At 39.6% G+C, this 21,239-nt stretch overlaps 2 protein-coding genes across 4 annotated transcripts in view; one reads left to right on the top strand and one right to left on the bottom strand.

Moving 5' to 3' along the window:
* Nucleotides 1–20,919, bottom strand: part of ART4 (ADP-ribosyltransferase 4 (inactive) (Dombrock blood group)) — a 28,162-nt gene extending 7,243 nt beyond the window's left edge. The window contains exons 1-4 of one of the 3 annotated variants that reach the window (XR_012002952.1): nt 20,118–20,919; nt 17,409–18,117; nt 10,438–10,737; nt 1,271–1,466 (exon numbers count right to left, since the gene is read on the bottom strand). Coding sequence is in view for 1 of the 3 variants with exons in the window: in XM_025995589.2 (XP_025851374.2) it covers nt 10,646–10,737; nt 17,409–18,117; nt 20,118–20,303 (987 nt within the window). In the remaining 2 variants the exon portion in view is untranslated. Of the gene's footprint in view, nt 1–1,270; nt 1,467–4,590; nt 7,485–9,921; nt 10,738–17,408; nt 18,118–20,117 lie in introns of those variants that run through there. The other 2 variants (XR_012002951.1, XM_025995589.2) reach the window with 2 other exon arrangements.
* On the top strand, nt 3,706–4,592 carry C8H12orf60 (chromosome 8 C12orf60 homolog). The gene has a single exon (XM_025995590.2). The coding sequence runs from the start codon at nt 3,718–3,720 to the stop codon at nt 4,447–4,449; it is 732 nt and encodes a 243-aa protein (XP_025851375.1). The 5' UTR covers nt 3,706–3,717; the 3' UTR covers nt 4,450–4,592.
* Nucleotides 20,920–21,239: the final 320 nt, after the last annotated feature.

Below are 21,239 nucleotides of genomic sequence, written 5' to 3'. Positions count from 1 at the left end.
TCTGGATTATTTCCTCAAGATAAATTTCCAGAAGAACTATATAATCATTGGGAATTGAAGTTTTTATTACTTTTGATACGTATTGCAAATTGCATTCCAAAAACTTTTACACCATCATCAAAAATAAATTTTTGTAGCAAGGCACTATGTGTGTTTCAAAGCCAAAGACAGTTCTATTGAATACTGTTATTTTGGGAAGCACAAAGTTACATTTCAAAAAGAAGAGTTTTTGCTTTTGTAGAAATACATGGTGAATAGGTCAATGATGAGATGATACCCATGATCTCTGAGATTTGCTTCCAAAAAATCTGGGAGTATGGAGTAGGGTTAGGGAGGAAATAAGATCAACCTGTTGTCATAATTTTTGAAGCTGGGTTCTGGGTATATGACAGTTTATTATTTTATGATCTCCATTTTTATGTATTGTTGAGCTTTTCCCATAGTGACAATTAAAGAAAGAGAGACAAAGAAAACATGTCTCAGCCTCTAATGTTTAGTCATTAGTGCTCTCTGAGGTTTTAAGCTATTCTGTGCTGTCACTATTCTCACTATCCATGTTGGGTCCAGCTAGCCTGCAAAGTTCACTTATTTGGGAGTTTGGGGATAAAGAATAGATGAAACCAGAAACTTTTCAAAAGAAAATAACAGCTACTAACTAGTTCAGAGAGTCTTCTTTAATTTAAAGAACCCTGGCTTTTAATTAAAACCCTGGCTTTTAATTAAAAAACCAAAAAGTTGATAATGATGTGATGACACTCTTTCTCATATATGTTCTTCTAAAGAAGATTCCTGACCTTGCCCTCAAGTAGATAACAGTCTATTTGGAGACAGGCGACATTTAAATGTAATGTAACTTATAAGGGAGCAGAAACACTATAAATTAGTGAGTATCAGATTGCACATTTCTTTCACTGATGCTGAGTGCTTGTACTGATGTTAGAGACATAAAAAGAAATGTTACAATCCATGTAAACAATACACAGGTGTAATTTTGTCCTTAATCCTTTCTAAATTTGATATCTTTACTGCTTCGTCTTCCCCTCTGACTTAATCAGTCATATAAGCTGTTAATTTTCTTCTTTATCTGGTGTCTTCAGAGAAATAAATAATTACAAGGAAGAGCCAGCAGACCCTCCTAAAACAAAGTCATTTTGTGACTTTATCACATTTATGGCTAGGATTGAAGATTAACATGTTACCTCAAATACCCTTTAATCTGGAGAAACAGAATTATCATATCAATACAAGTAGAAATATCCACATTGCTTACCTTGCCGTGTTTCTGAGTTCAGTAGTCCCAGCAGTTGGTTTAGGAGCATTGTTGAAGAGCTTTCTCATCTGGTTTCATCTGGGTGTTTCCATGGAATGTGATGACTTACAGCCTTTGCTAGTCTCTGCTGGGTCCCTCTGCCTGTCTGGTTTATAGAGTACTTCTGCATTCCTAGTTCTCAGAATTCTTCTGTTTCCTATATTAATATAAAATAAGTATGTATGAAACAGTCTAATTTGAAAAACTAATAACACGGGAAAACATTTAATTTTCTGTTCTTTCATGGACGTTAATTGTTGAGAAGTGCTGTACAACTGAGCTAATTCAGTTCAGCGGAGAAGATGGCTCTTTGATTGCAGCTCTCAGCTTCTGGCATTCTGTCTTGTTAGCTATTCCAGATATTAAGTTTCCTTCTAGTCTCTATTGCATTTATACTACATCTGTTGCTGATGCCTTTGTTTACGTTCTTGAAAGAGCTAGAAATCCAGATTATTTGTAGCCAAATGCAGTTTTTGTGTGTGTGCTCTTCTTTCCTGGCTAGTTCTTCTCTTTATCACCGTCTCTTATTGTGTTGGTGAATGCCCTGACAATAGGAATGCCTTATAGATCAACTTCTTTCTCTTAAAGCTTAGAGTCTTCCATGCTTCTTCTTGATTCTGTTCTCATCCCCATTGTTTCATCTACAGCGGGGACATCTCAGAAGCAGGAAGATCACCCAGTCCCCATAAAACTTTAATGGAAAAAACACAAAGGTTTTAGAATTGGACAGTCCTTATTTTGTGTACCCCCAAAATAATCACTCTCTAGCCATGTAGCCCTGGGAAAGTCTCTTAATCTCATTTTTTTAATTGATGTGATATATTAGTTTGTAATTTATGGATTTGTCATATGGATCAACTGAGATAATGCATGTAAAGCATTTGAGATAGTGCTTAATATATGGCAAAAACTTACTGAATGGTAGCCATTCTTCTTACATTAATAACAGTAATTTCTATTGTTAATGGGTGAGTAGAGGATTCAGAACGGGGACATCAGCTAGGAGGTGTGTAAAATCTAAAGTTCTCTATAGTTTTATTTTATTTTTTAAAGATTTATTTATTTTTATTTATTTATGATAGACATAGAGAAAGAGAGAGAGAGAGAGCGAGAGAGAGAGAGAGAGAGAGAGAGAGAGGCAGAGACACAGGAGGAGGGAGAAGCAGGCTCCATGCCGGAGGCCCGACGCAGGACTTGATCCTGGAACTCCAGGATCGCACCCTGGGTCAAAGGCAGGCGCCAAACCGCCGAGCCACCCAGGGATCCCCTGCTCTATAGTTTTAAAGGAGGACCAAGCGGGGTGTTACTTTACTTTGGCCCAGTGTGTCATTTTGCAATTGACATATCTTGGGCTTACTGTGTAAGGGCACAGAGGAAAAAAGGGAAGAAGAGTATGTGGATGGATAAGTAGGATTTCAATAGGTGTGTAGGTAGTAGGGCAGGGAGGAGTTAATGCAGGTGGAGGGGATACTGTGAACAAAGGAGCTAATGTTGTAGAGCATTTTCAGGGAACAAAATTAATCCACTATGCTAGTGGCCCAGGATATATGTGAATACAGTGAAGGGAAGGGGACTAGTGGAAAATTAAGAGCAGTTTGTAGATTACCTTAAATGCCATGCCAGGAAATTGTATTTTATTCTCTAGGCAACACTAAATCTTTGGAGGTTTTGTTTTTCAAACAAAATACACCTGCTGGTCAGACTATGCCTGCAGATTGCTAGTTCGGGATCCCTGGATCAATGTTTATAATCCTATCTTTTTGTATCTCCCCCAGACTTCTACTTGTCAACATTGGTTAGAGACGTCAACACTCCCCTCTATAGCAGAAGAGGGTGAGTTACAGTGAAAGTACAGACACATTCTTAGGCAAGACAGAGATCTTGGGAGTCTGCATGAGATGGCCTTGATCATCTTGAAGTGTTGTATTCTATCCTTTTGGTCTGCTGTTACCCACCTTTCGGAGTTATCTGAGAATTACTTTATATATTCTGTTCAGGATTTTTGGTTGTACTCAGTGTGCTTGCTCTATCTTAACAGGAACCAGAGCCTTTCTATGTAAGTTTTAAGCCTTATACAATCTTTTCCACCAGATTGGATAGTTATTTAGGGTGATACCTAAGAAAATATCAGCATATCCAATTGAGAATCCAGTACCATCCAAAATCTGATATGTGGCTTAAATTCTTTGAAACATCCCTATTCTGTCTTTTAGTTATTTTTGTTGTTATTTTTATTAAAGCACAGGATCATTTCTGCTTTATAGCCTGTGTGGCTTTCCTACCCTTGACAGTAGTTAATTTCGCAGTTAGATTATACTGTCAATCTCTTTATGGCTGACAAATATAATTTAAGTTTTCATCTTTATTACTACTTTATTTTGCAGTACTGAAACATTTTTGTTGGAGAAATGTCTTCAGAATCAGAAGAGGATAAAGAGAGGCTGGTTCAAGCTGCCAAAACATTTTTCCTTCACATGCAAGATCTTGCTGCCTTCACTAACATGCTTATTGAATTGTTTAACAGCACTATGAATACTCAGATCCAGTCCATGACTGTGAAAGAAGATGATAATGCCAAGGATGTCTTTGAACAAATGTTCAAAATTTTTAAAGAGATGCAATCTGTAGTGGAGACAAAGTATGACCAAATGCAAAAGGAACCTTTATATTCCAAGATTGCAACAGCTGTTTGCTCTATGGTTGAGAATACCACCAATGTAAAGGAGTTGCAGCAGTCAGCTAAAGAAGTGTTCAAAACCGTTCAAACACCAGTCATTGTCTCTGCATTGAATAGTAGTAACATCCTTGGGATTTTGGAATCTTCTCTTTCACACTTGATGAAATATCCCGTCATGAATCTTCAGTTAGGTGACCTCTATAGAAAAGACATCAAAGAGCAATCAGATGCCAACACATCCAAGAAAAACACAAGTCCGGGTCCATCCAAAATTGGTACAATAGACATCTTGAAAAAATTGCAGGATGCGCTAGAAACTGAGGATTCCAAGAATACCATCAAGTCAATCGCAGTTCAGTTGGAGGAAGTTGTCAAAACAATAGCACCAATCTTAGAAGTCCTCCAAAAAGCCATAAATACTATGGAAACCAAGGTTTCTCTGCCCAAGAAAGCCAATTACTAGTAGGAGTGCAACAGAACTGCTCATTTCTATCAGAAAATCATTTCGTATCCTGTGAATATTTGGAGTATGTTTTAAGACCTTTGATGCCACAAATGAGTTATGTTAGGACAGAAGTACAAAGAGTAGTCACCCAGTAGACCATTTACCTCAAGTTTTGCTTTATTCAAATAAAAATAATCAAAGAAAATCTACTTGAAATGGCAGTTACTAAAAATAACATATTGTTCAGAACATCAAGGAAATGTATTACATTTGAGGATGTCTCTAAACATTACATATCATCTTAAAGCATAATTAAAATAACCCTAAACTAATTTCTACTCTTAGTAGTCCTATTTCTAGATACTACAGTGAGAAGTCCAGGTAAATGTAAACATTATCATTAGATAATCTGGCAGAAACTACTGTTCAGGCACAGGAAACATATAAAGTAATTTTCTGCATTTTTAAAAAGATTTTATTTAATTGAGAGAGAAAGAATGAGCAGGGGTAGTGGCATGGGCAGAAGCAGACTCCTGAGCTTCTGTGGGGCTGAGCAGGGAGCCTGCTGTGGGGCTCAATCCCAGGACCCTGAGATCATGACCTGAGCTGAAGGCAGATGCTTAACCAACTGAGCCACCCAGGTGCCCCTACCTTCTGCATTTTTGTCACTCATATACCAATCTGTGTATCATCAGTGCCTTACCTATCATAAGCCATCACTAGATTCTTTTGGTATGACTTATCCACGAGTAAATAAGAACAATCAATGAAGAGTAATAGTTTTCTTACTTGGATAAGACCAGGGCAAATGATTTATTCTTGTCTGTCTCCTATTGAGGTCTTATAATTAGGAGCTATTGGAGTTTCAAAAATGGAGGTACTCTAACCTTTCTCAAAGAAAACACTGTAACACTCATAGAAGTAGGATTTCTGAGATGTGCTTGTATTGGGGAAGGAAGGTTAGACAAATCCCTTGCCTACCAGAAAGTCTTTGGCCCTTATCCATGGGAAAGAGTGTATGCTTTCAAGACGGCCCTATTCTACATGATACCTAACAGGAACTTTGTTGAGAATTTTAAAAAAGCAATGAATAACTAGTTCTTTCTTGGAATTTTTCTTCTGAGAATACCTAAGGTTTGTCCTCATTCAAACATGTTCTCATCTCAAGTTTGAAATCTCATTTTCTCCTCCTACAAATAAAACATACTTCCCTACACTTAAAAACTAGGCTGAAATATGAAAAACTGAAAGAGAAAAAAAAAAAAACTGTGAGCATTTGATGGAGTTGGGGAAAAAGACACTCTGTTTCTGTACTTTTAAGTCTGCGATGCAGTCACATCCACCAAGGTTGCCACCATGACCTCCTCAGTTGTGGATACTTTGAAGTTGCATTTTTGCTAGCCTGAGTTAGGAGCTCAGCTCCCAAAGCCAAGGCTGTCATTGGAATCACCACTGTAATTTTGAATTAGGAATCTCTTCCGTACCCTCTAAACAGGAAGACCTTCAGAATGTCCTGTGGCAAGAGCCAAGGGGATTTGAAAGTTTCAGGACTTAGAGGGCTTGAGAAAAGGATGAGTTTCAAGACGTGAACTCTACATTATCTCTCAGCTCCAAAGCTGAAACCTTGAGCATTTGAAATAGGTATCCATTAGTAGATGGCTTATTATTTTTTTTAAGATTGTATTTATTTATTCATAAGAGACATGGAGAGAAAGGCAGAGACACAGGCAGACATAGTCCTGATGTAGGACTCGATCCTAGGACCACAGGATCACGTTCTGAGCCGAAGGCAGATGCTCAACCACTGAGCCACCCAGGTGATCCTCTAGAGGGCTTATTTTGAGGACATTCTTGAGCTCTGATTCATTTGCTACTCTGTCCTCAAAAATAAATGTATATAAGTGGGAGAAGGGAGGTGGAGCTCTCACTTTGTTACTTTCTCTGAACCTGTGTGTATTCAGGTCCTCACTTGCCTGCTCTTGGTCGTCAGACTGTCCAGGGATATTGCAACAGCTGGGGGAGTCATCTGGAAATGAATGGGACAAGGGCCAGGAATAGTCCTGGGCAGAGTCTTCCTATGAAATGACAGGAAGCATGACTAGTGGCAGTTCAAGTGGGGGGGTCTTCACCACACGTCAATGGGAATGGCAGCTAGTATAGCCCTGTGAGGTTAGGAAGGGCCATGCATACTTCAGTCACAGCAGGGGTTTTCAGAGGCAGGTGGCTCCTGTGAAGCTGGCCATCACTGACAGGGCCTCTCAAAGGCCTTGTCTCATCACCAAGGACTTCTAATCTGCCCACTCTGATGACTGCCTCTCTGCCGTTGCTTCCAGCCGGTGGGTATACTGGGGGCTTGGGCGGGGGGGATGCACTCTTCTCAAACCTATTACTCTTATTGCATGTGTCTTTCAGATTCTTTATTTTGGGTTCTTCTCATTGCTCTCAATTCCTTCAGGTTTTGAAAAGCAACCTGGGGGAAGACTCACTAGTTTCTACTTTCTATCTAGTTTCATTCCTCCTCCGCGAGCACAGTGTGACCTCACTACTTGAATGAAGCATAAGTGAGGAAGAAAAAGTGAACTGCCATAAAGCAAAACAAAAAACACATGGGTATTTACTACAAGAAGATAAGGAAGCCAGTGAGGGAGTCCTGTAATGCTTGTAATACCCTTTTTTCCCATGTTCTATCACTTGCCAATGTTTGGTACATGTTGGCATCTCTGAAATCATCTAGCTCAATAAATGTTCAATTTTACCAAATGAAGATCTGGTTCATAAACTATAATTCAATTTGATTCAGATCATTGGACAACTCAGGCCAAGAGTCCTGGCTCTCTAAGCAAAATCAAGCTCTATAGGAATTTTCTTTCAGTGGATTTATTATTTTTTAAAGTGAGAGCAAATAGGGAACTTTGGGACAATCAGATAGGCATATTAGAACACTGAATCAAAGGGACACCTGAGTGGCTCAGTGGTTGAGCATCTGCCTTTGGCTCAGTGCCTGATCCCGGAGTCCTGGAATCGAGTCCCACATCGGGCTCCCTGCATGGAGCCTGCTTCTCCCTCTGCCTGTGTCTCTGCCTCTCTCTCTGTGTCTCTTATGAATAAATAAATAAAATCTTTTTTAAAAAAAGAACATTGAATCATAAAGATAAAAATAAAACAAGTGAAGCCAGATTATTTTTTCGTGTGCACAAGAAGGGAGAAGCATTAATAAAAGTTACTATAGGAGATAAATACTATGCAACTTTATAGTGTCAGCCCTTTTAGCAATCCATGTGAATTTATCCATTTTATCTTCAAAGATATCTCAGACTAAAAGAAGAAATTACAGTGAATTTTTTTTGAAACTCATCTCCTAAGATTTCATGAACTTTGAATTGATTTAAATAAATGTCCATTTCACTGGCTACTTGCACAAAAATTTAGGACTATAGGGAGAGATTGAGGGAATGTAAAATATGCATATTCATCCTCAACCCACAAATCTATACCACTCAAGAGAATAACTTCTATCTCTGGAGATTTGCCCTATAAAGCAGCAGCAGGAGGAAGAATTAAGTTATCTTTTCAAAAACCTGGTTATTCCTTTATGGATCATAATCCCATAAGTCATAAGCCTGAAGGGCTTCTTAAACACAGGCCCTGGGTTTCTGATTCTACGGATTTGGGATCAGGCTCCAGAGTTCACATTTCTAACAAGTTCTTAAGGGAAACTGATGCTGTGGCTGTAAGAGTCATTTATCTAGAATGTCTTACTCAGAAAATGGATTTCTCACGAAGACCCAATGCATTAGGCTGACTTTTTGGCTTGGGTGGCAATTTCCTCTCCAGTCCACATTACAGCTTCACTCTCTCACACCTATTTCCTGACCCTTATGTACACTGATCATTCCTATATCCTCTGTCTCCTTTCTACTCAGCTCTCTCTTTTCCCTCTGAAGCCTTCCCTTGAGCCTCATTTCCCATAGAAAGCTGTTTCCAACCATAGGACAGTGGGATCTCACTTTTCTCTAAATTTGAAGTACTTACTATTTGTATGCATTTTGGCTCTAAGCGTTTGACACATACCTACACTCACTGTCTTCTTCCTCTCGTCTCTCGCTCCCACCTCAGTGTCCCAAGGCCTTGCTCAAATGCTGCCTCTTCCTGAAGCCTCATTGGTTCTTCCCTTGCCTCAGGAGTTTCTCTCTTGAACTCTTCTGAACAGAAAACTTGACTTGCCCCTTTCTTTTGGTATTCCTCCGTGACTTGTTTGTGTTCTTAATTTCTCCCAAGAGACTATAAACTCTCAGAAGATCTGGCATATTATATTCAACATTTAATCCCCAAAATGTTTTGTACATAGTCTGGCTCAATAAGTGCATTTATATGGCACAGAAACAAAATATGCAAGATGTTGGGAGGCTTTTCTCTGCCTCACTAAGGCTCAGAGCAAAGCTTGTTCCCAGAACCAGGCCCACAGAATTCTCTACTCAGGAGCCACTAACTTGCCAAGGTCCCTGGGCAATAAATCATGTAAACTGTGTCTATGGAAATTATATGCTTGCCTTATTTGGTGTAGAGGACAATGTAAGCTAGATGATAGAGATGCCCTTGGCCCTGTTCTCAAAATGCCATGTAAAGAATGACAGTACTAGATGCCTAAATTCTCTACTGGGTGATTTTATGCAGCTAACTCTCTATTGTGTCTCTTCTGTCAAGACACCATCCCTTTAGACATTCCTACTGGGGTCAGATGAACTGATTTCACTTTCATTGTTTATTACTCAAATCTCAGGGGGGCTAAGTAGCATAGACTTTCATAACTCAAAGGATAGAGCTAGTCTCCCCCTTTACTCCATTTAGCCCAATACCAGGGTCTTTGGAAATCAGGAGAACAACCCCCGTCACCCCCTGAGGGCAGTAAGAGAATATTCCCAGCTGTGAGGTTTGGTGATTTATACTTCCTTTTGTTTAATTGTTGTCACATAGTGGGGACTTGATATATCTTTGATATTTGCTTGGTTATCAGATTTTTTTCTTCCATATCTTTTCCTTTAAATCCACACACATCCATGTGCTTTCCTAATAAATGTACCTAAAGTTTTGAAGATGACTTAAAATCCAATTTGCCATAAAGTCCCTCTGTAAATTAACATATGAATTTAAATTCTAAATTTTGTAATACTGTAGAAGTAGGTGTGGCATCCCATTACTGCCAGTGAATGAGATTTCACTAACATCTTTGATTAACTTTCCCTTTTATTTCTCAAGTTTTCATATTTCCTCCTATTTGAGACTACACTGGCTTGGCTTTGAATGCTGATTTAAAAATCTCTGAAGAAAATTTGCTTTAATTATTTCTCTGGGTTTCAAAGCTTTTCCATTTGATGAAGAATTTGTTCTGTGCTTTCTAACTCAAGCTTCTCAATTTGTTCCCATTTAGGATGGCTAATAAAAATAATGGAGAATCCTTGTATTCATAACTCCAAAAAGTCCTTTGATCACTTGAGATAGGAAATTTAATTCAAATTACTTATGAAAATATACAATTTATTGATTTATGTAATAAAAAAAGCCCAGGATTCTGACTCAGGCATAGTTGGATCTAGGGGCTCATATATTCTTATCAGAACTGTTTCTTTTCATTTTTTAGTTCTTTTTTTTTAAATTTTTATTTATTTATGATAGTCACACAGAGAGAGAGAGAGAGAGGCAGAGACACAAGCAGGCTCCATGCACTGGGAGCCCGATGTGGGATTTGATCCCGGGTCTCCAGGATCGCGCCCTGGGCCAAAGGCAGGTGCTAAACCGCTGCGCTACCCAGGGATCCCCATCATTTTTTAGTTCTTCCTTCATTGTGTTCACTCTATTCTCAAGGAGATAGAGTTTCCCCTACTGGTGGCAAGATAGCTGCCAGCAACTGTAGACTCATACTCTGCTTTCATTAATCTTCATTCAGTAAAAAGGCCCCCACCCCATTCCCAATCTGAATTCCAAAAAATTACCATGACTGTATCTCACCAGCTTTGATTGGGTCCTTTTCTATCCCAGGATAAATCTGTGTCCATGAAGAAGAAATACACTGAGTTCTAGGTCCACTCACAGGCAGTAGGCTGAGCCAGCACTATATCAGTTGATAACCAGGCAGAGTGAGTCCCCAAGGGTATTCAGGGTGCCCTGGCTGGCATCAAGCAAAAGGGCACAGCAAAAGCAAAACCACAAGTTTCATTTATACTCCACTTTTGGAAGAGATGACAACACTGGTCAAAAAGGAGAGACAAGCAATAACCATAGGAGCAGGATTGTACTTTTTGCCGGAACCTGTAAAAACAAAACAAAGTTAGAGATTTTTTAGGTAGCAGACTTTTTTGTTTTTGTTTTTTGAAAAACTACCTTGATGCACCTGGGTTGCTCAGTTGGTGAAGCATCTGACTTCAGCTCAGGTCATGATTCCTCCTGCGACAAGCCCCACATCAGGTTCCCTGATCAGCAGGGGGCTCTGCTTTTCCCTCCTGCCTCCCCCCTCCTCATTCTGTCTCTTATTCTTCCTCTCAAATAAATAAATAAAATCTTAAAAAACTCCAAAAAAACTATCTAATTTGTCCTTTGATTCATTTTTTAATGTAGAAAACTCCTAATACAAATATTTGCAGTTAGCTGCTTTATTTATTTATTTTTTATGATAGTCACACAGAGAGAGAGAGAGGCAGAGGGAGAAGCAGGCACCAGGAGCCCGACGTGGGACTCAATCCGGGGTCTCCAGGATCGCGCCCTGGCCCAAAGGCAGGCGCCAAACCACTGCGCCACCCAGGGATCCCCAGTTAGCTGCTTTAAAAAAAAGTATCCTCGTAGATTGTTTTCTAACTAACAGAACTGAGCTTGTTTATTTTACAGGTAATGGAACAGCACCAAGAAGTCCATAGATTTACCCCAGGTGACCCATCTCTTCTTTAGTGTGTGAGATCTCCTGATTTTCTGTCTTTATTGTCAGCAGCAACACCATCACCATCACCAGTATCCCCATTTTAATTACCATCATCTTCATCACCATTATGAAAGCTAACATTGATTAGCAACTTGTTCTGTGCTGTGGTCTGTTTTAAGCAATGCTATCAATTAACTCACTTGATCCTCACAGGATATCTATGAGGTATTTATTCTTATTCTCCTTATTTTCCGCTGATCAAAAGGTGACATTTTGATTTGTGGAGAAACTTAACCAAACATCTCACATATGGTATGTAGTGAAGGCAGCATTCCAACTCAGGCAGTCTGGCTCAACTCTATCTTTTTAGCCACAGTATTGTTTCTCCATATATGGCATGTCCACACATAGGCTTGCTTGCTTGCTTTTTTTCTTTCTTTCTTTCTTTCTTTCTTTCTTTCTTTCTTTCTTTCTTTCTTTCTTTTTTTTTTTTTATTACAAAGTGGGATGGGATGCCTGGGTGGCTCAGCGGTTGAGTATCTGCCTTTGGCTCAGGGCATGATCCCAGGATCCAGATCAAGTCCCACATCGGGCTCCTTGCATGGAGCCTGCTTCTCCCTCTGCCCATGTCTCTGCCTCTCTCTCTCTCTGTGTCTCTCATGAATGAATAAATAAAATCTTAAAAAAAATTACAAAGTGGGCAAAAAGTATTCATACAATCCTGCTTGGTGTGTGTGTGTGTGTGTGTGTGTGTGTGTGTGTGTGTGTACTTCCTATACTTACATGCTCTTCATGGAAAGATGGAGAAGACTGGCAACCAGTTAGGGTATGGCTGATGAAAGCAAAATAAATACAAGAAACTACTGATTGGCAATATGCTGGGATGAGGATATAGAATGAGATGGAAGATGGAAACCTTTAGAAAATGCTCTAAATAGTGAGTGGGATCTCCTTTTCAACCAGCCTTCAGTGACTATTTAGGATAGAAAAGATGTTTGATTTAGGAAAACTTCAACTCTGTGATTGCCTCAACATTTGAACATATTGTTCAATAGGATGATGAGATGACAGAGAAGTATTTTCCCATTGCTTTCACATAATAATACATAAAATCCCTTGTGTTTTCCGAAATTTCTTGGAATTCTATATATATAAACAATATTTAAAATCTCATTTTTACCAATAAGAGTAGACAAGGAAAATTAATAGTGCATACATATTTCTAAGCTTTTGTCTATTTATAAGCTGAATAATCTCACACAAACCATGTAACCTCTCTCAACCTCAGTATTCAAATCAGTGTAGTGGGGTCAATAACCAATGTACAGGGTAGTTGTAAGAATCAAACAGATAATGTGTGTGAAAACCTTCTGTGAATGAAATTTGCTACATAAGTATCATTTATTTTTGGTGGATTATAACATAAATTTGGTTATCTCTGCCTTAGGGTATACAGTTTGGGGAGAAATACATAATTATTATACCTTGTATTTCATGAACTCTGAATCTGTGAATTATATTGGATTATTCAGAAAGAAACAGTCAACCCCTTGAAGAAAAGCAGAAGCTAAAATTGATATGCAGTATATCTAGTTAATCTGATATTTGGAGGGAAATGCTATCTATAGTCTCTTTCTATCAGAATGTGGAGATTAACAAGTGTTATTTTTTTTTAGAGAGTTATCTATGAAAAATTTGGCACTCAAACAATGATAAGCATTGTTTCTTCTGTCTCTTCTTTGTTTTTTTCTTGCCTGTCAATACCAGTGAAGCACACATTTGTGCCATGAAACTATTATCCCACTTCCACATGCAAAGTGCTTTCCCAGGGTCGGTCTTCTTTCTTTTCTTTTTTCTTTCTTTCTTTCTTTCTTTCTTTCTTTCTTTCTTTCTTTCTTTCTTTCTTTCTTCATTTATTCATGAGACACAGGCTGAGAGAGAGAGAGGCAGAAACACAGGCAGAGGGAGAAGCAGGCGCCTCGAAGGGAGCCCGATGTGGGACTCGATCCTGGATCCCGGGATCACGACCTGAGCCAAAGGCAGGCGCCCAACCAGTGAGCCACCCAGGTGTCCCTCCCAGGGTTTTTCAATTATGTTTGAGAGGGTGGACGCCAAGTACTTGCACAATGTTCTTTTTGCCCCCATTTTATAAATGAAGAAACAGGCTCAGAGGTTGTCATTTACACAAGGTCACATAGCTACTAACATATATGCCCAGCCCTTCCTGGCTCCAAAATCTATTCTCTTTCCACCCTTCCCTCCTCCCTTCCTCCCTCCCCTCCCTCCTCCCTCCCTCCCTTCCTTCCTTCCTCCCTTTCTTCCCTCCTTCTCTCCTTTTTCTCTTTCTTTTTTTCCTTCCTTCTTTAAATTTTTTTTTTTATTATTTGAGAGAGAGAGAGAGAGAGAGAGAGCGTGAGCCTGACTGAGGCTCAATCCCAGGACCTCAGGATCATGACCTGAGCTGAAGGCAGATGCTTAACCAAGTAAGCCATCCAGGTGCCCCTCAATTACTCATTCTTTCATCCATGCAGCTCAGATAGACACTCAATTTCAAGGCTAATGTGATGGTACAAATAGGGAAAACTAGTTTGAGATAAAACCCAGAGTAAAAGAAAACAAGAACAGGAAGTTAATAAAGTAAATCATATGTGACAGTAGTAGTAGCTTAGGGAAATTTTGAGTACTTACTAGTGTCAGAGTCTGTTCTAAGAGCTTTAACACGCATAAGTCATTTTATACTCACCAGAATCCTTTAAGATAGATTTTCATTAGATTTTCCTCCCTATGTTACACATAATAGAGGCACACAGAGACTAAGCCATTTGCCCGTGTTCTCACTGTTAGTAACTGGTAAAGTTAGTATGTAAAACCAGGCTTACTACAAAAGTTGACTGTATTTTTTCTAGAAACATGCTTAAGAATTTTGATTATGTGAAACATTTTAACAAATAAATCCTTCTTTGTGAATCCAATGGTACAGAACAGAGTATGTATTTGTGTGTTTGTAGATTTTTGGCATGGATTATTTTCCTGAACAAAGCAACATTTAAGGACAAATAGCTAAAATAACATATTTTGAGTCTTTCAATGGGCATGAAAACATCTGTTTCTATGGTAACCACTATAGGCCACAAGAGGGGTGAGAGAAGAATTAGAAGGGAGAGCTGTTAGTTTAGAATCTCTTAATTTTTCTTTTGCAAATGGACTTGCTTAAATATTTTATGCTACCAATTTGACCTTTTGATTCTGAGGTTGACAGATTCCTGAGTACTCTTTGAACTTGAGAACTGTAGTTACAAGTTAACAGAAACAATTTTGAAATAAATCAAAGGACGGGGAAACTGTACTCTTGGACCTATTGTCTTTTCATTGGGAGAATTACGGTATCCTGGCTGACCAATTTTAAAGGTCTTCATGTTGTCTTTTAAGTATGATATTTGTCAGATTAAGAGGGAACAGGAAAGGAAACAAGTCACTGACTCAGAGGGATCTTTTGAGATGTTAAAATAGCTTGTGGCTTTTGCATGGGAAAAAAATTGAAGGGATAAGAGACAGCCTCCTAGGGACCATTTGTGAATCTCTAAACTGAGGTTGATGTCGGTGCAATAAGAGTTATCTAGAAAAACAGGTCTGGAAAGAGTCCACTGCTCTTACTCCCTCCCAATGAAGGACTCCCAGAAAAGAAAAACACCACCTCCCTCCTCCCATTTTTCATGTATGGATCAATCCAATACTGCTCCAGGATGGTGGGATAGGTAGAGTGTTACTTGTCAGTTAAGACACTTATTTGCCATTTATTACATGGTAGGTCACGTAGAAGGAATTTAGTATTTTGTTTATTTTTTAAATTTTCACAAGAACCCTGTGGGGCTCTATCATGATGCTCCTTACATCGTCAAAGAAACATAGGGAGTTTAAGCAACTGGACTGAGAACACAGCTAAAAAATGGTACAAGTTGGATAGCAATCCAGAAAGAGTGGATCTGGAATCAAATTGCCTGGATTCCAAGCCAAACCCTTAAATACTATGTAGTCATGTCCCTGCCCACAGAGAGCTTACAGAGCAACAAAAGATTACTGATTCCCTCACGTATGATTTGTGATTTCAAATATCCAGTCAAGACCAACCAAGCTTCCAAGGTCTAGCAATGTGCATGGCTGCTCCAACTAAGCCTTAACTCAAAGTTGTGTTTGAGCAGCTTCCTGACAGGAAAGCAAAGATCATTAGTTTGGTGGGGGAGGGTCTTGAAATAGTTTTCTTTGAGACTTACAGAGTAGAGAATATGGGTAATAGTTTCTATTACATACTCTTTTTTCCTCCTCTTTGATGTAAATGTTCTACAACTTTTTACTTAATGTATTTTACTGTGCTCATTGAATTGACCTAGAGAAAAAATTTTTCTCTCTCAACTTCATCATGATGAGAATAAAGCAACAGTGCCTTAGTCAAGTGTAGTTCCAGAGAACCCTGGAAAGTAGCTATGATTGTCCTTATTTATTATCAGAATCTCATTGTTTGCTTTATACTCTAGGTTTTCATTCTCCTCTGCAAACACTAATCTCTTGGTTCCATGGAACAGACTGAGTTCGCTCATATTGCTGCCTGTCACACTTCCAAGGCCAGGCAGGAGGAGATAAAAGTGTTGATAGGTCACCTCTTCCCTGGTTTGTGTTTGCAGATAGGCCAGAGTAAGCAAGCCTAAGACCTCAATGTGGATGCCTGTTTTAGGATCTTTGTTACACTGCAGCCCCCAAATGCTAAGAAATGCTGATAGCTTGAATTACTAACAGTAGCAATCATGATGGAATAGAGAAAGATTGGGGATATTTCAAAGGTAGACACTGCAGTTAAGTGTGAGTGTGAACAAGTGCACATGTGGATAAGGACAATCTTCCTTATAAATCAAACGGGGCATAGCACTTGCCACAGAACTACCATTTTGTGCAGGGACTGTGGCTGGCATCATACAGAGATGGAATGGAGTTAGCCACATATTTTTCTAAAAAAGATCTGAACAACATTTTTTTGTTTTGTGATATCTCCAGTTTCTCCTGCTTCAGTTCATTTTTCACAATATTGTCAGAACTCTTGCTAAAATACTGATATAATTGATGCTCCACTCCTCCAATGACTTCTCATTAGCATGAAGTTAGAAAGCCCTTAGTATAGAACACAATAATTTTAACCATTAGGCCCATCAGAAGTCTCCCCACCCCAATCGATCCCCTATTCCTTTTCCATTCCTAGTCTCTTCCTGTGTCCTATTGTGCAGATTCCCTAAAGACACTGGCTGTTTGAAATCTCTTTGATTCAGCGTATGTTGTTTTCTGCTTAAAATGACGTTTCCTCTCTTCTTTTACAACCCTGTCCCATTCCTTCTTCAAGTCCCATGTGGTCCTCTATCATTAAGACTTTCTCACTTTCTCCAGAGAGAATGAGTAGCTTCCAGCACTGAGAAGCCACAACCATTGCTTAAACATCTGGTGTATTGCTTAGTGCTTTTGAGTGTGGACATTTGCTCATATTTCTATGTCTCAGTAGACTTAAAATCTGCCTACGACAGTGATTTTGCTTTATTCATTTCATATTGCCTGGGGCCTCGCATCCCAGTGCTTGGAACATTGAAGATGAGTAATAGATAAGAGTGAATGAATAAATCATGCCTCCTGCTTTACTCTTAGCACTCCGTATTCCTGTAGTGACCATGACAAAAACGAAAACAACCCCCCCAAAACAAAACAAAAAAACCCCCGAAAAACCAAAATGAGTTTGAGGGTGAAGGTAATAATGCTATATTTTTATGTGCTATCTTTTTCAGTAGAGGTTTACTCTCTGTGTCTAGAAGTCTCCACATATTAGTGCCATTGAAGAAGCACAGTTTTTCTAGAGATAGTTGAGAAAGAAGGGGAGGGAAAAGAAATAAGACAGGTTTCTAATCTGTCAGTTCTGCCATTCCTGAAGGTCAATTTTCCCCCACAGGCCCACTCAGAAAAATAACTTTTTAAAAAGACTGGTGTTCTGGGATCCTGACACAAGTAGATTTGATTTAGAACAATAACATAATACCTTTTAGCAGCTGACAGTTGTATGTGCTCAGGTTCCCAGCTGACTGCAATTGCAACCAATTTCCTTGAGGGTGGTAGCTCGTATTTACAACTTTGAACACCTCGTAGGGAGGGACCAGGACTTCCTTCCTGAGAGAGAATTCTTGTACCGGCACTCCCAGGCAGGTAAATATGGTGAGTAGAGTTTGGTTCCCAACCTTCTGTACCTCTTCTTGTAGGAGGGAAGTGGAGAGGAACTGGCCAAATCGGATGGTGGCCCCTCTGTTGGCTTTCAAATAGTTACCCTTCATCTCATGATGTACCTCATAACATGAAGAGTCATTCGTCAGGATCATTTCTTCCCTTAGCAGCTGGACTGCTGAAGTCAGGTAGTAGTGGAGGTATTTGAAATGGAATGAGTGTTTATACTGCTGTGGGGACCTGCCAGCAGTGGCCATGGCTCTAGTAAAATCTGTGCGGACAATGTTGTTTGATGTATAAGCCAGGATGGCCACAGCATGTGTAATATTCATGCTCCTGGGGAGATCTGCTGCTCTGTTCAACCAGGTTAAGTGGGCGTTTGCCCAGATCCTAGAGTAATTTCTATGTGCTTTTAGTTCTTTTGCAAAATAATCCCCTTGATTTAGCTTCTCCATGACCTGTGGGCTGCAGCCTTGGTACTGATCATCAAAGGAATCTGGTGTCAAGTCAAAGTCGATGTTAACTGCAACCTATAGGAAAGGAAAAATCTTCATTATAGCTTTTCAGATCAGATGGTAGGCTGTGGTGGCTTGCTGTCTATTTTCCATAAAGCCGAGTCTTTTCCTCAAAATTTATTTGCTGAAGTTTCACTCATAATCATTACACTGCCCTAATACCTCCTGGATCAGTGACTTGTGCCAGAGATTGAATTTGGTTTGATAAATATTACTAGAAGCTTAAAAAACCCCTCACCTTCCCAGGGAGGGTGTGACCTTCTTGTATAAACAAAAACAGTATTTTTGCATAGTGCTTTGAAGAAAACAAATGATCATCTAGAAGTTTATGTATACTTTCTTTTTCCCTGCTGACCCCTTTCATATTCTCTCATGGGTGTTAAGAAATATCTCTTTTTTGAATACCTAAAATCTATATTAAGTCTCTGAACCATATTTAAGAAAAAGCTTCAGTGATGAGTAATGTTGGGTTCTCCCAAGGGGTCCCCAGTAAATAACAGCTCTCTCTTCTGACCTGGATCTGAAAAAATTGGGGGAAAAGAGTATATGTATGAAATTTAAAATATCATCTTTACTACTGAATTGCTGGGGCACACATATTTACGTCTGATGGCAAGATTCGTTAAGAGTAAACCCTGGAACAAGGCAAACTTGCCCACTGAGCTGCAGACAGTGTTGGATTGTGGCCTGCCCAAAGGTAAGATTCTTGTCATGAGGAACACAGGGCTCAGGCCCTTTGGCATGTGCCTAACTCCCAGGAGGATGAAGAGCAGAGTCAAAGTCAGAATGCCCAGTTATTGTTCCTGATGTTCCCAGTAAACTAAACTTGCCAACCACCAGGGGAGTGGTATAGTGGTTAGGAGAGGTGTGCCTAGGACCATCCTTTTTCTTAGAACCCAGGATTGGGAAAAAGACATTTTCCCATGGGTAGTCAATTGAATTCTACTTGTCAATATGTAGCCCAGATTAAATTGAAGTTAGAGATTTGAATACAAGCTCATTAAGTATCATCATTCTATTTTTTAGAGCCATATTTTCAATTATCTAAATTCCAAGATGTTTTCTTCTTGACAAAGAAATAGTGCTTTTCTAGTGAACAGCGCTTCTTATAAGATTCCATTCAGGCAATGTCAAAGATGCTGCAGTTGAAACTCAGAAACATACCTTTTTGTGTTTTTACTGTTATTTATGATGAGAAGACATCTAGTTGTGTCTAAAATGGAGATTTTTAAGACTGCTTAAATGATTTTCACCAACTCTTTACAGAAGGTTTACAAATAGGTCTACAGAATCTATTTAAGCCCAAACAAAACAAAATCCATCTCATTATGTGCTGTTAAATCTTGTGAGCTCTAAAAACTTTAATATATTATGAGATCTCAATTATGTACTCTATTATCTCTCAACATTTGGTTATTTTTCATTATATAGAATTTTAAATGATAATACTTCTTTTGGAGTTGATCCATATGAAACAATCTAAAGCAAACAGACTATATTTTGCATCATTTGAAATACAGAAGCAGTATTTTACTTAAATTTTATGGAGAATCAAGAAAAGAACATTATAGGGATGCCTGGGGGGCTCAGCGGTTGAGCATCTGCCTTCAACTCAGATCGTGATCCCAGGGTTTGGGATCGAGTCCCACATCGGGCTCCTGCAGGGAGCCTGCTTCTCTCTTTGCCTTTGTCTCTGCCTCTCTCTCTGTGTCTCTCATGAATAGATAAATAAAATCTTAAAAAAATATATAAGTAACAGTATGCCTCTAGCTTCCATAATGCCAAATGTAGAAACTCCAAAGAATCCCACGATTTTTAATAATTGCTTTCAACACCCTTCACTACTCTTCACTACCACAGCACCCTTCATCATCCTTCAACACCCTTCAGCATTATTTGTTAAAATATCTGAATGGAATCAGATCCCAAGTGACCACAGGTCACTTAAAGGTTGGCACCAGGAAAGTGCCACGGGGAGCATGGACAGTGAAGAAATCAGCTCAGTTGTGCCCTACCTCAGAACTCCGGGTGGGTGTCTGCAGGGCCGAGAACAGCATCAAGAGAGGAAGCTGCCTGGGAAGAAGCCAGATCCTCAGAGCAGGGGCTGCAGTAGGAGTTGGGAGAAGAATCCTCCTGCTTCTGTTGGGCACTGGACGGTATTCGTTTGTGTTAAAAGCACTTGTCTGCTCTTGAAGCTTCATGATGAAATGAGTGCTCAGCGCTCTTCTCTGGGGTTTTCTCTGGGTGGGTCTAGGCAAGAACTTCCCTTGTTCATGTCCTGTTGAATCTTCTGCTGACCACCCCCAACCAGTTTTTCTGAGGAAAGGTATCAGCTCCCGCTCATTGGCAGAGCTGAAATCTCCGTGAAATAGCTAGATCTGTGCACCAAATAAGGGATGGTAAAGTAAACGCCTTAAAATTTCCAATTAAAAATAAATCCCTTATCTAGTCTGTGTCGGGAGGAATTCCAAAGGCTTTTCAAGGGTCAGGCTCAGCAGCTCAACCTCAACTTTCTCAGGAAGACAGGAAAGGCACACGCTGTACAGTGTTTGGGGCCAAGTGACATTATCTGGAGCTGCAGGTTTCCATTGCGATGATATGATTGGCTCCCGCGAGTGGCTGGGAAGATGCCATCTCAGAGGTGGGCCTCTGTCGCGCTCATTTGGTGCTGCTGATAGGCCCTGGCCAGAGAGGGCTGGTAGGAAGCAGCACATCTCTTCTGGATTTCTGTCAGAAAGAAGGCTCCTGTTGCAGCTTTTCCATTGTAACTTTGAAACTCTCCAATTCAGAAATTATACCTTCTGGGGTCACAGGTCTTCCCTGTGTTCTCTTCTGAAGGTGTCGCACCCTCTGTCCGCACTAGTTCAGTCTATAGTGAATCCAACTACTGTCAGAAGACAGCTTCTGAACAGCTGACATCAATCAAAAGTAGGATCCAGTAGGCTAAGTTAATGCCACACATGTGTTCTTTAAACACCCTCCCTCAGGCACTTCCCTTTTAGTTTCAACATCCTTCCTTCATTCCCCATCATTGGGGTAATTGTTTTTCTTGCAAATCTTTCCCATTTATACTTCCCGATTCATTATTTAACTGTGAAGGGAAACTAAAGCCTGTTCTTAGAAATTCTGTTTTTTTT

The sequence above is a fragment of the Vulpes vulpes genome, chromosome 8, assembly GCF_048418805.1.
Source record: "Vulpes vulpes isolate BD-2025 chromosome 8, VulVul3, whole genome shotgun sequence".
NCBI lineage: Eukaryota > Metazoa > Chordata > Mammalia > Carnivora > Canidae > Vulpes > Vulpes vulpes.
This window is presented reverse-complemented; position numbering and strand designations above follow the sequence as displayed.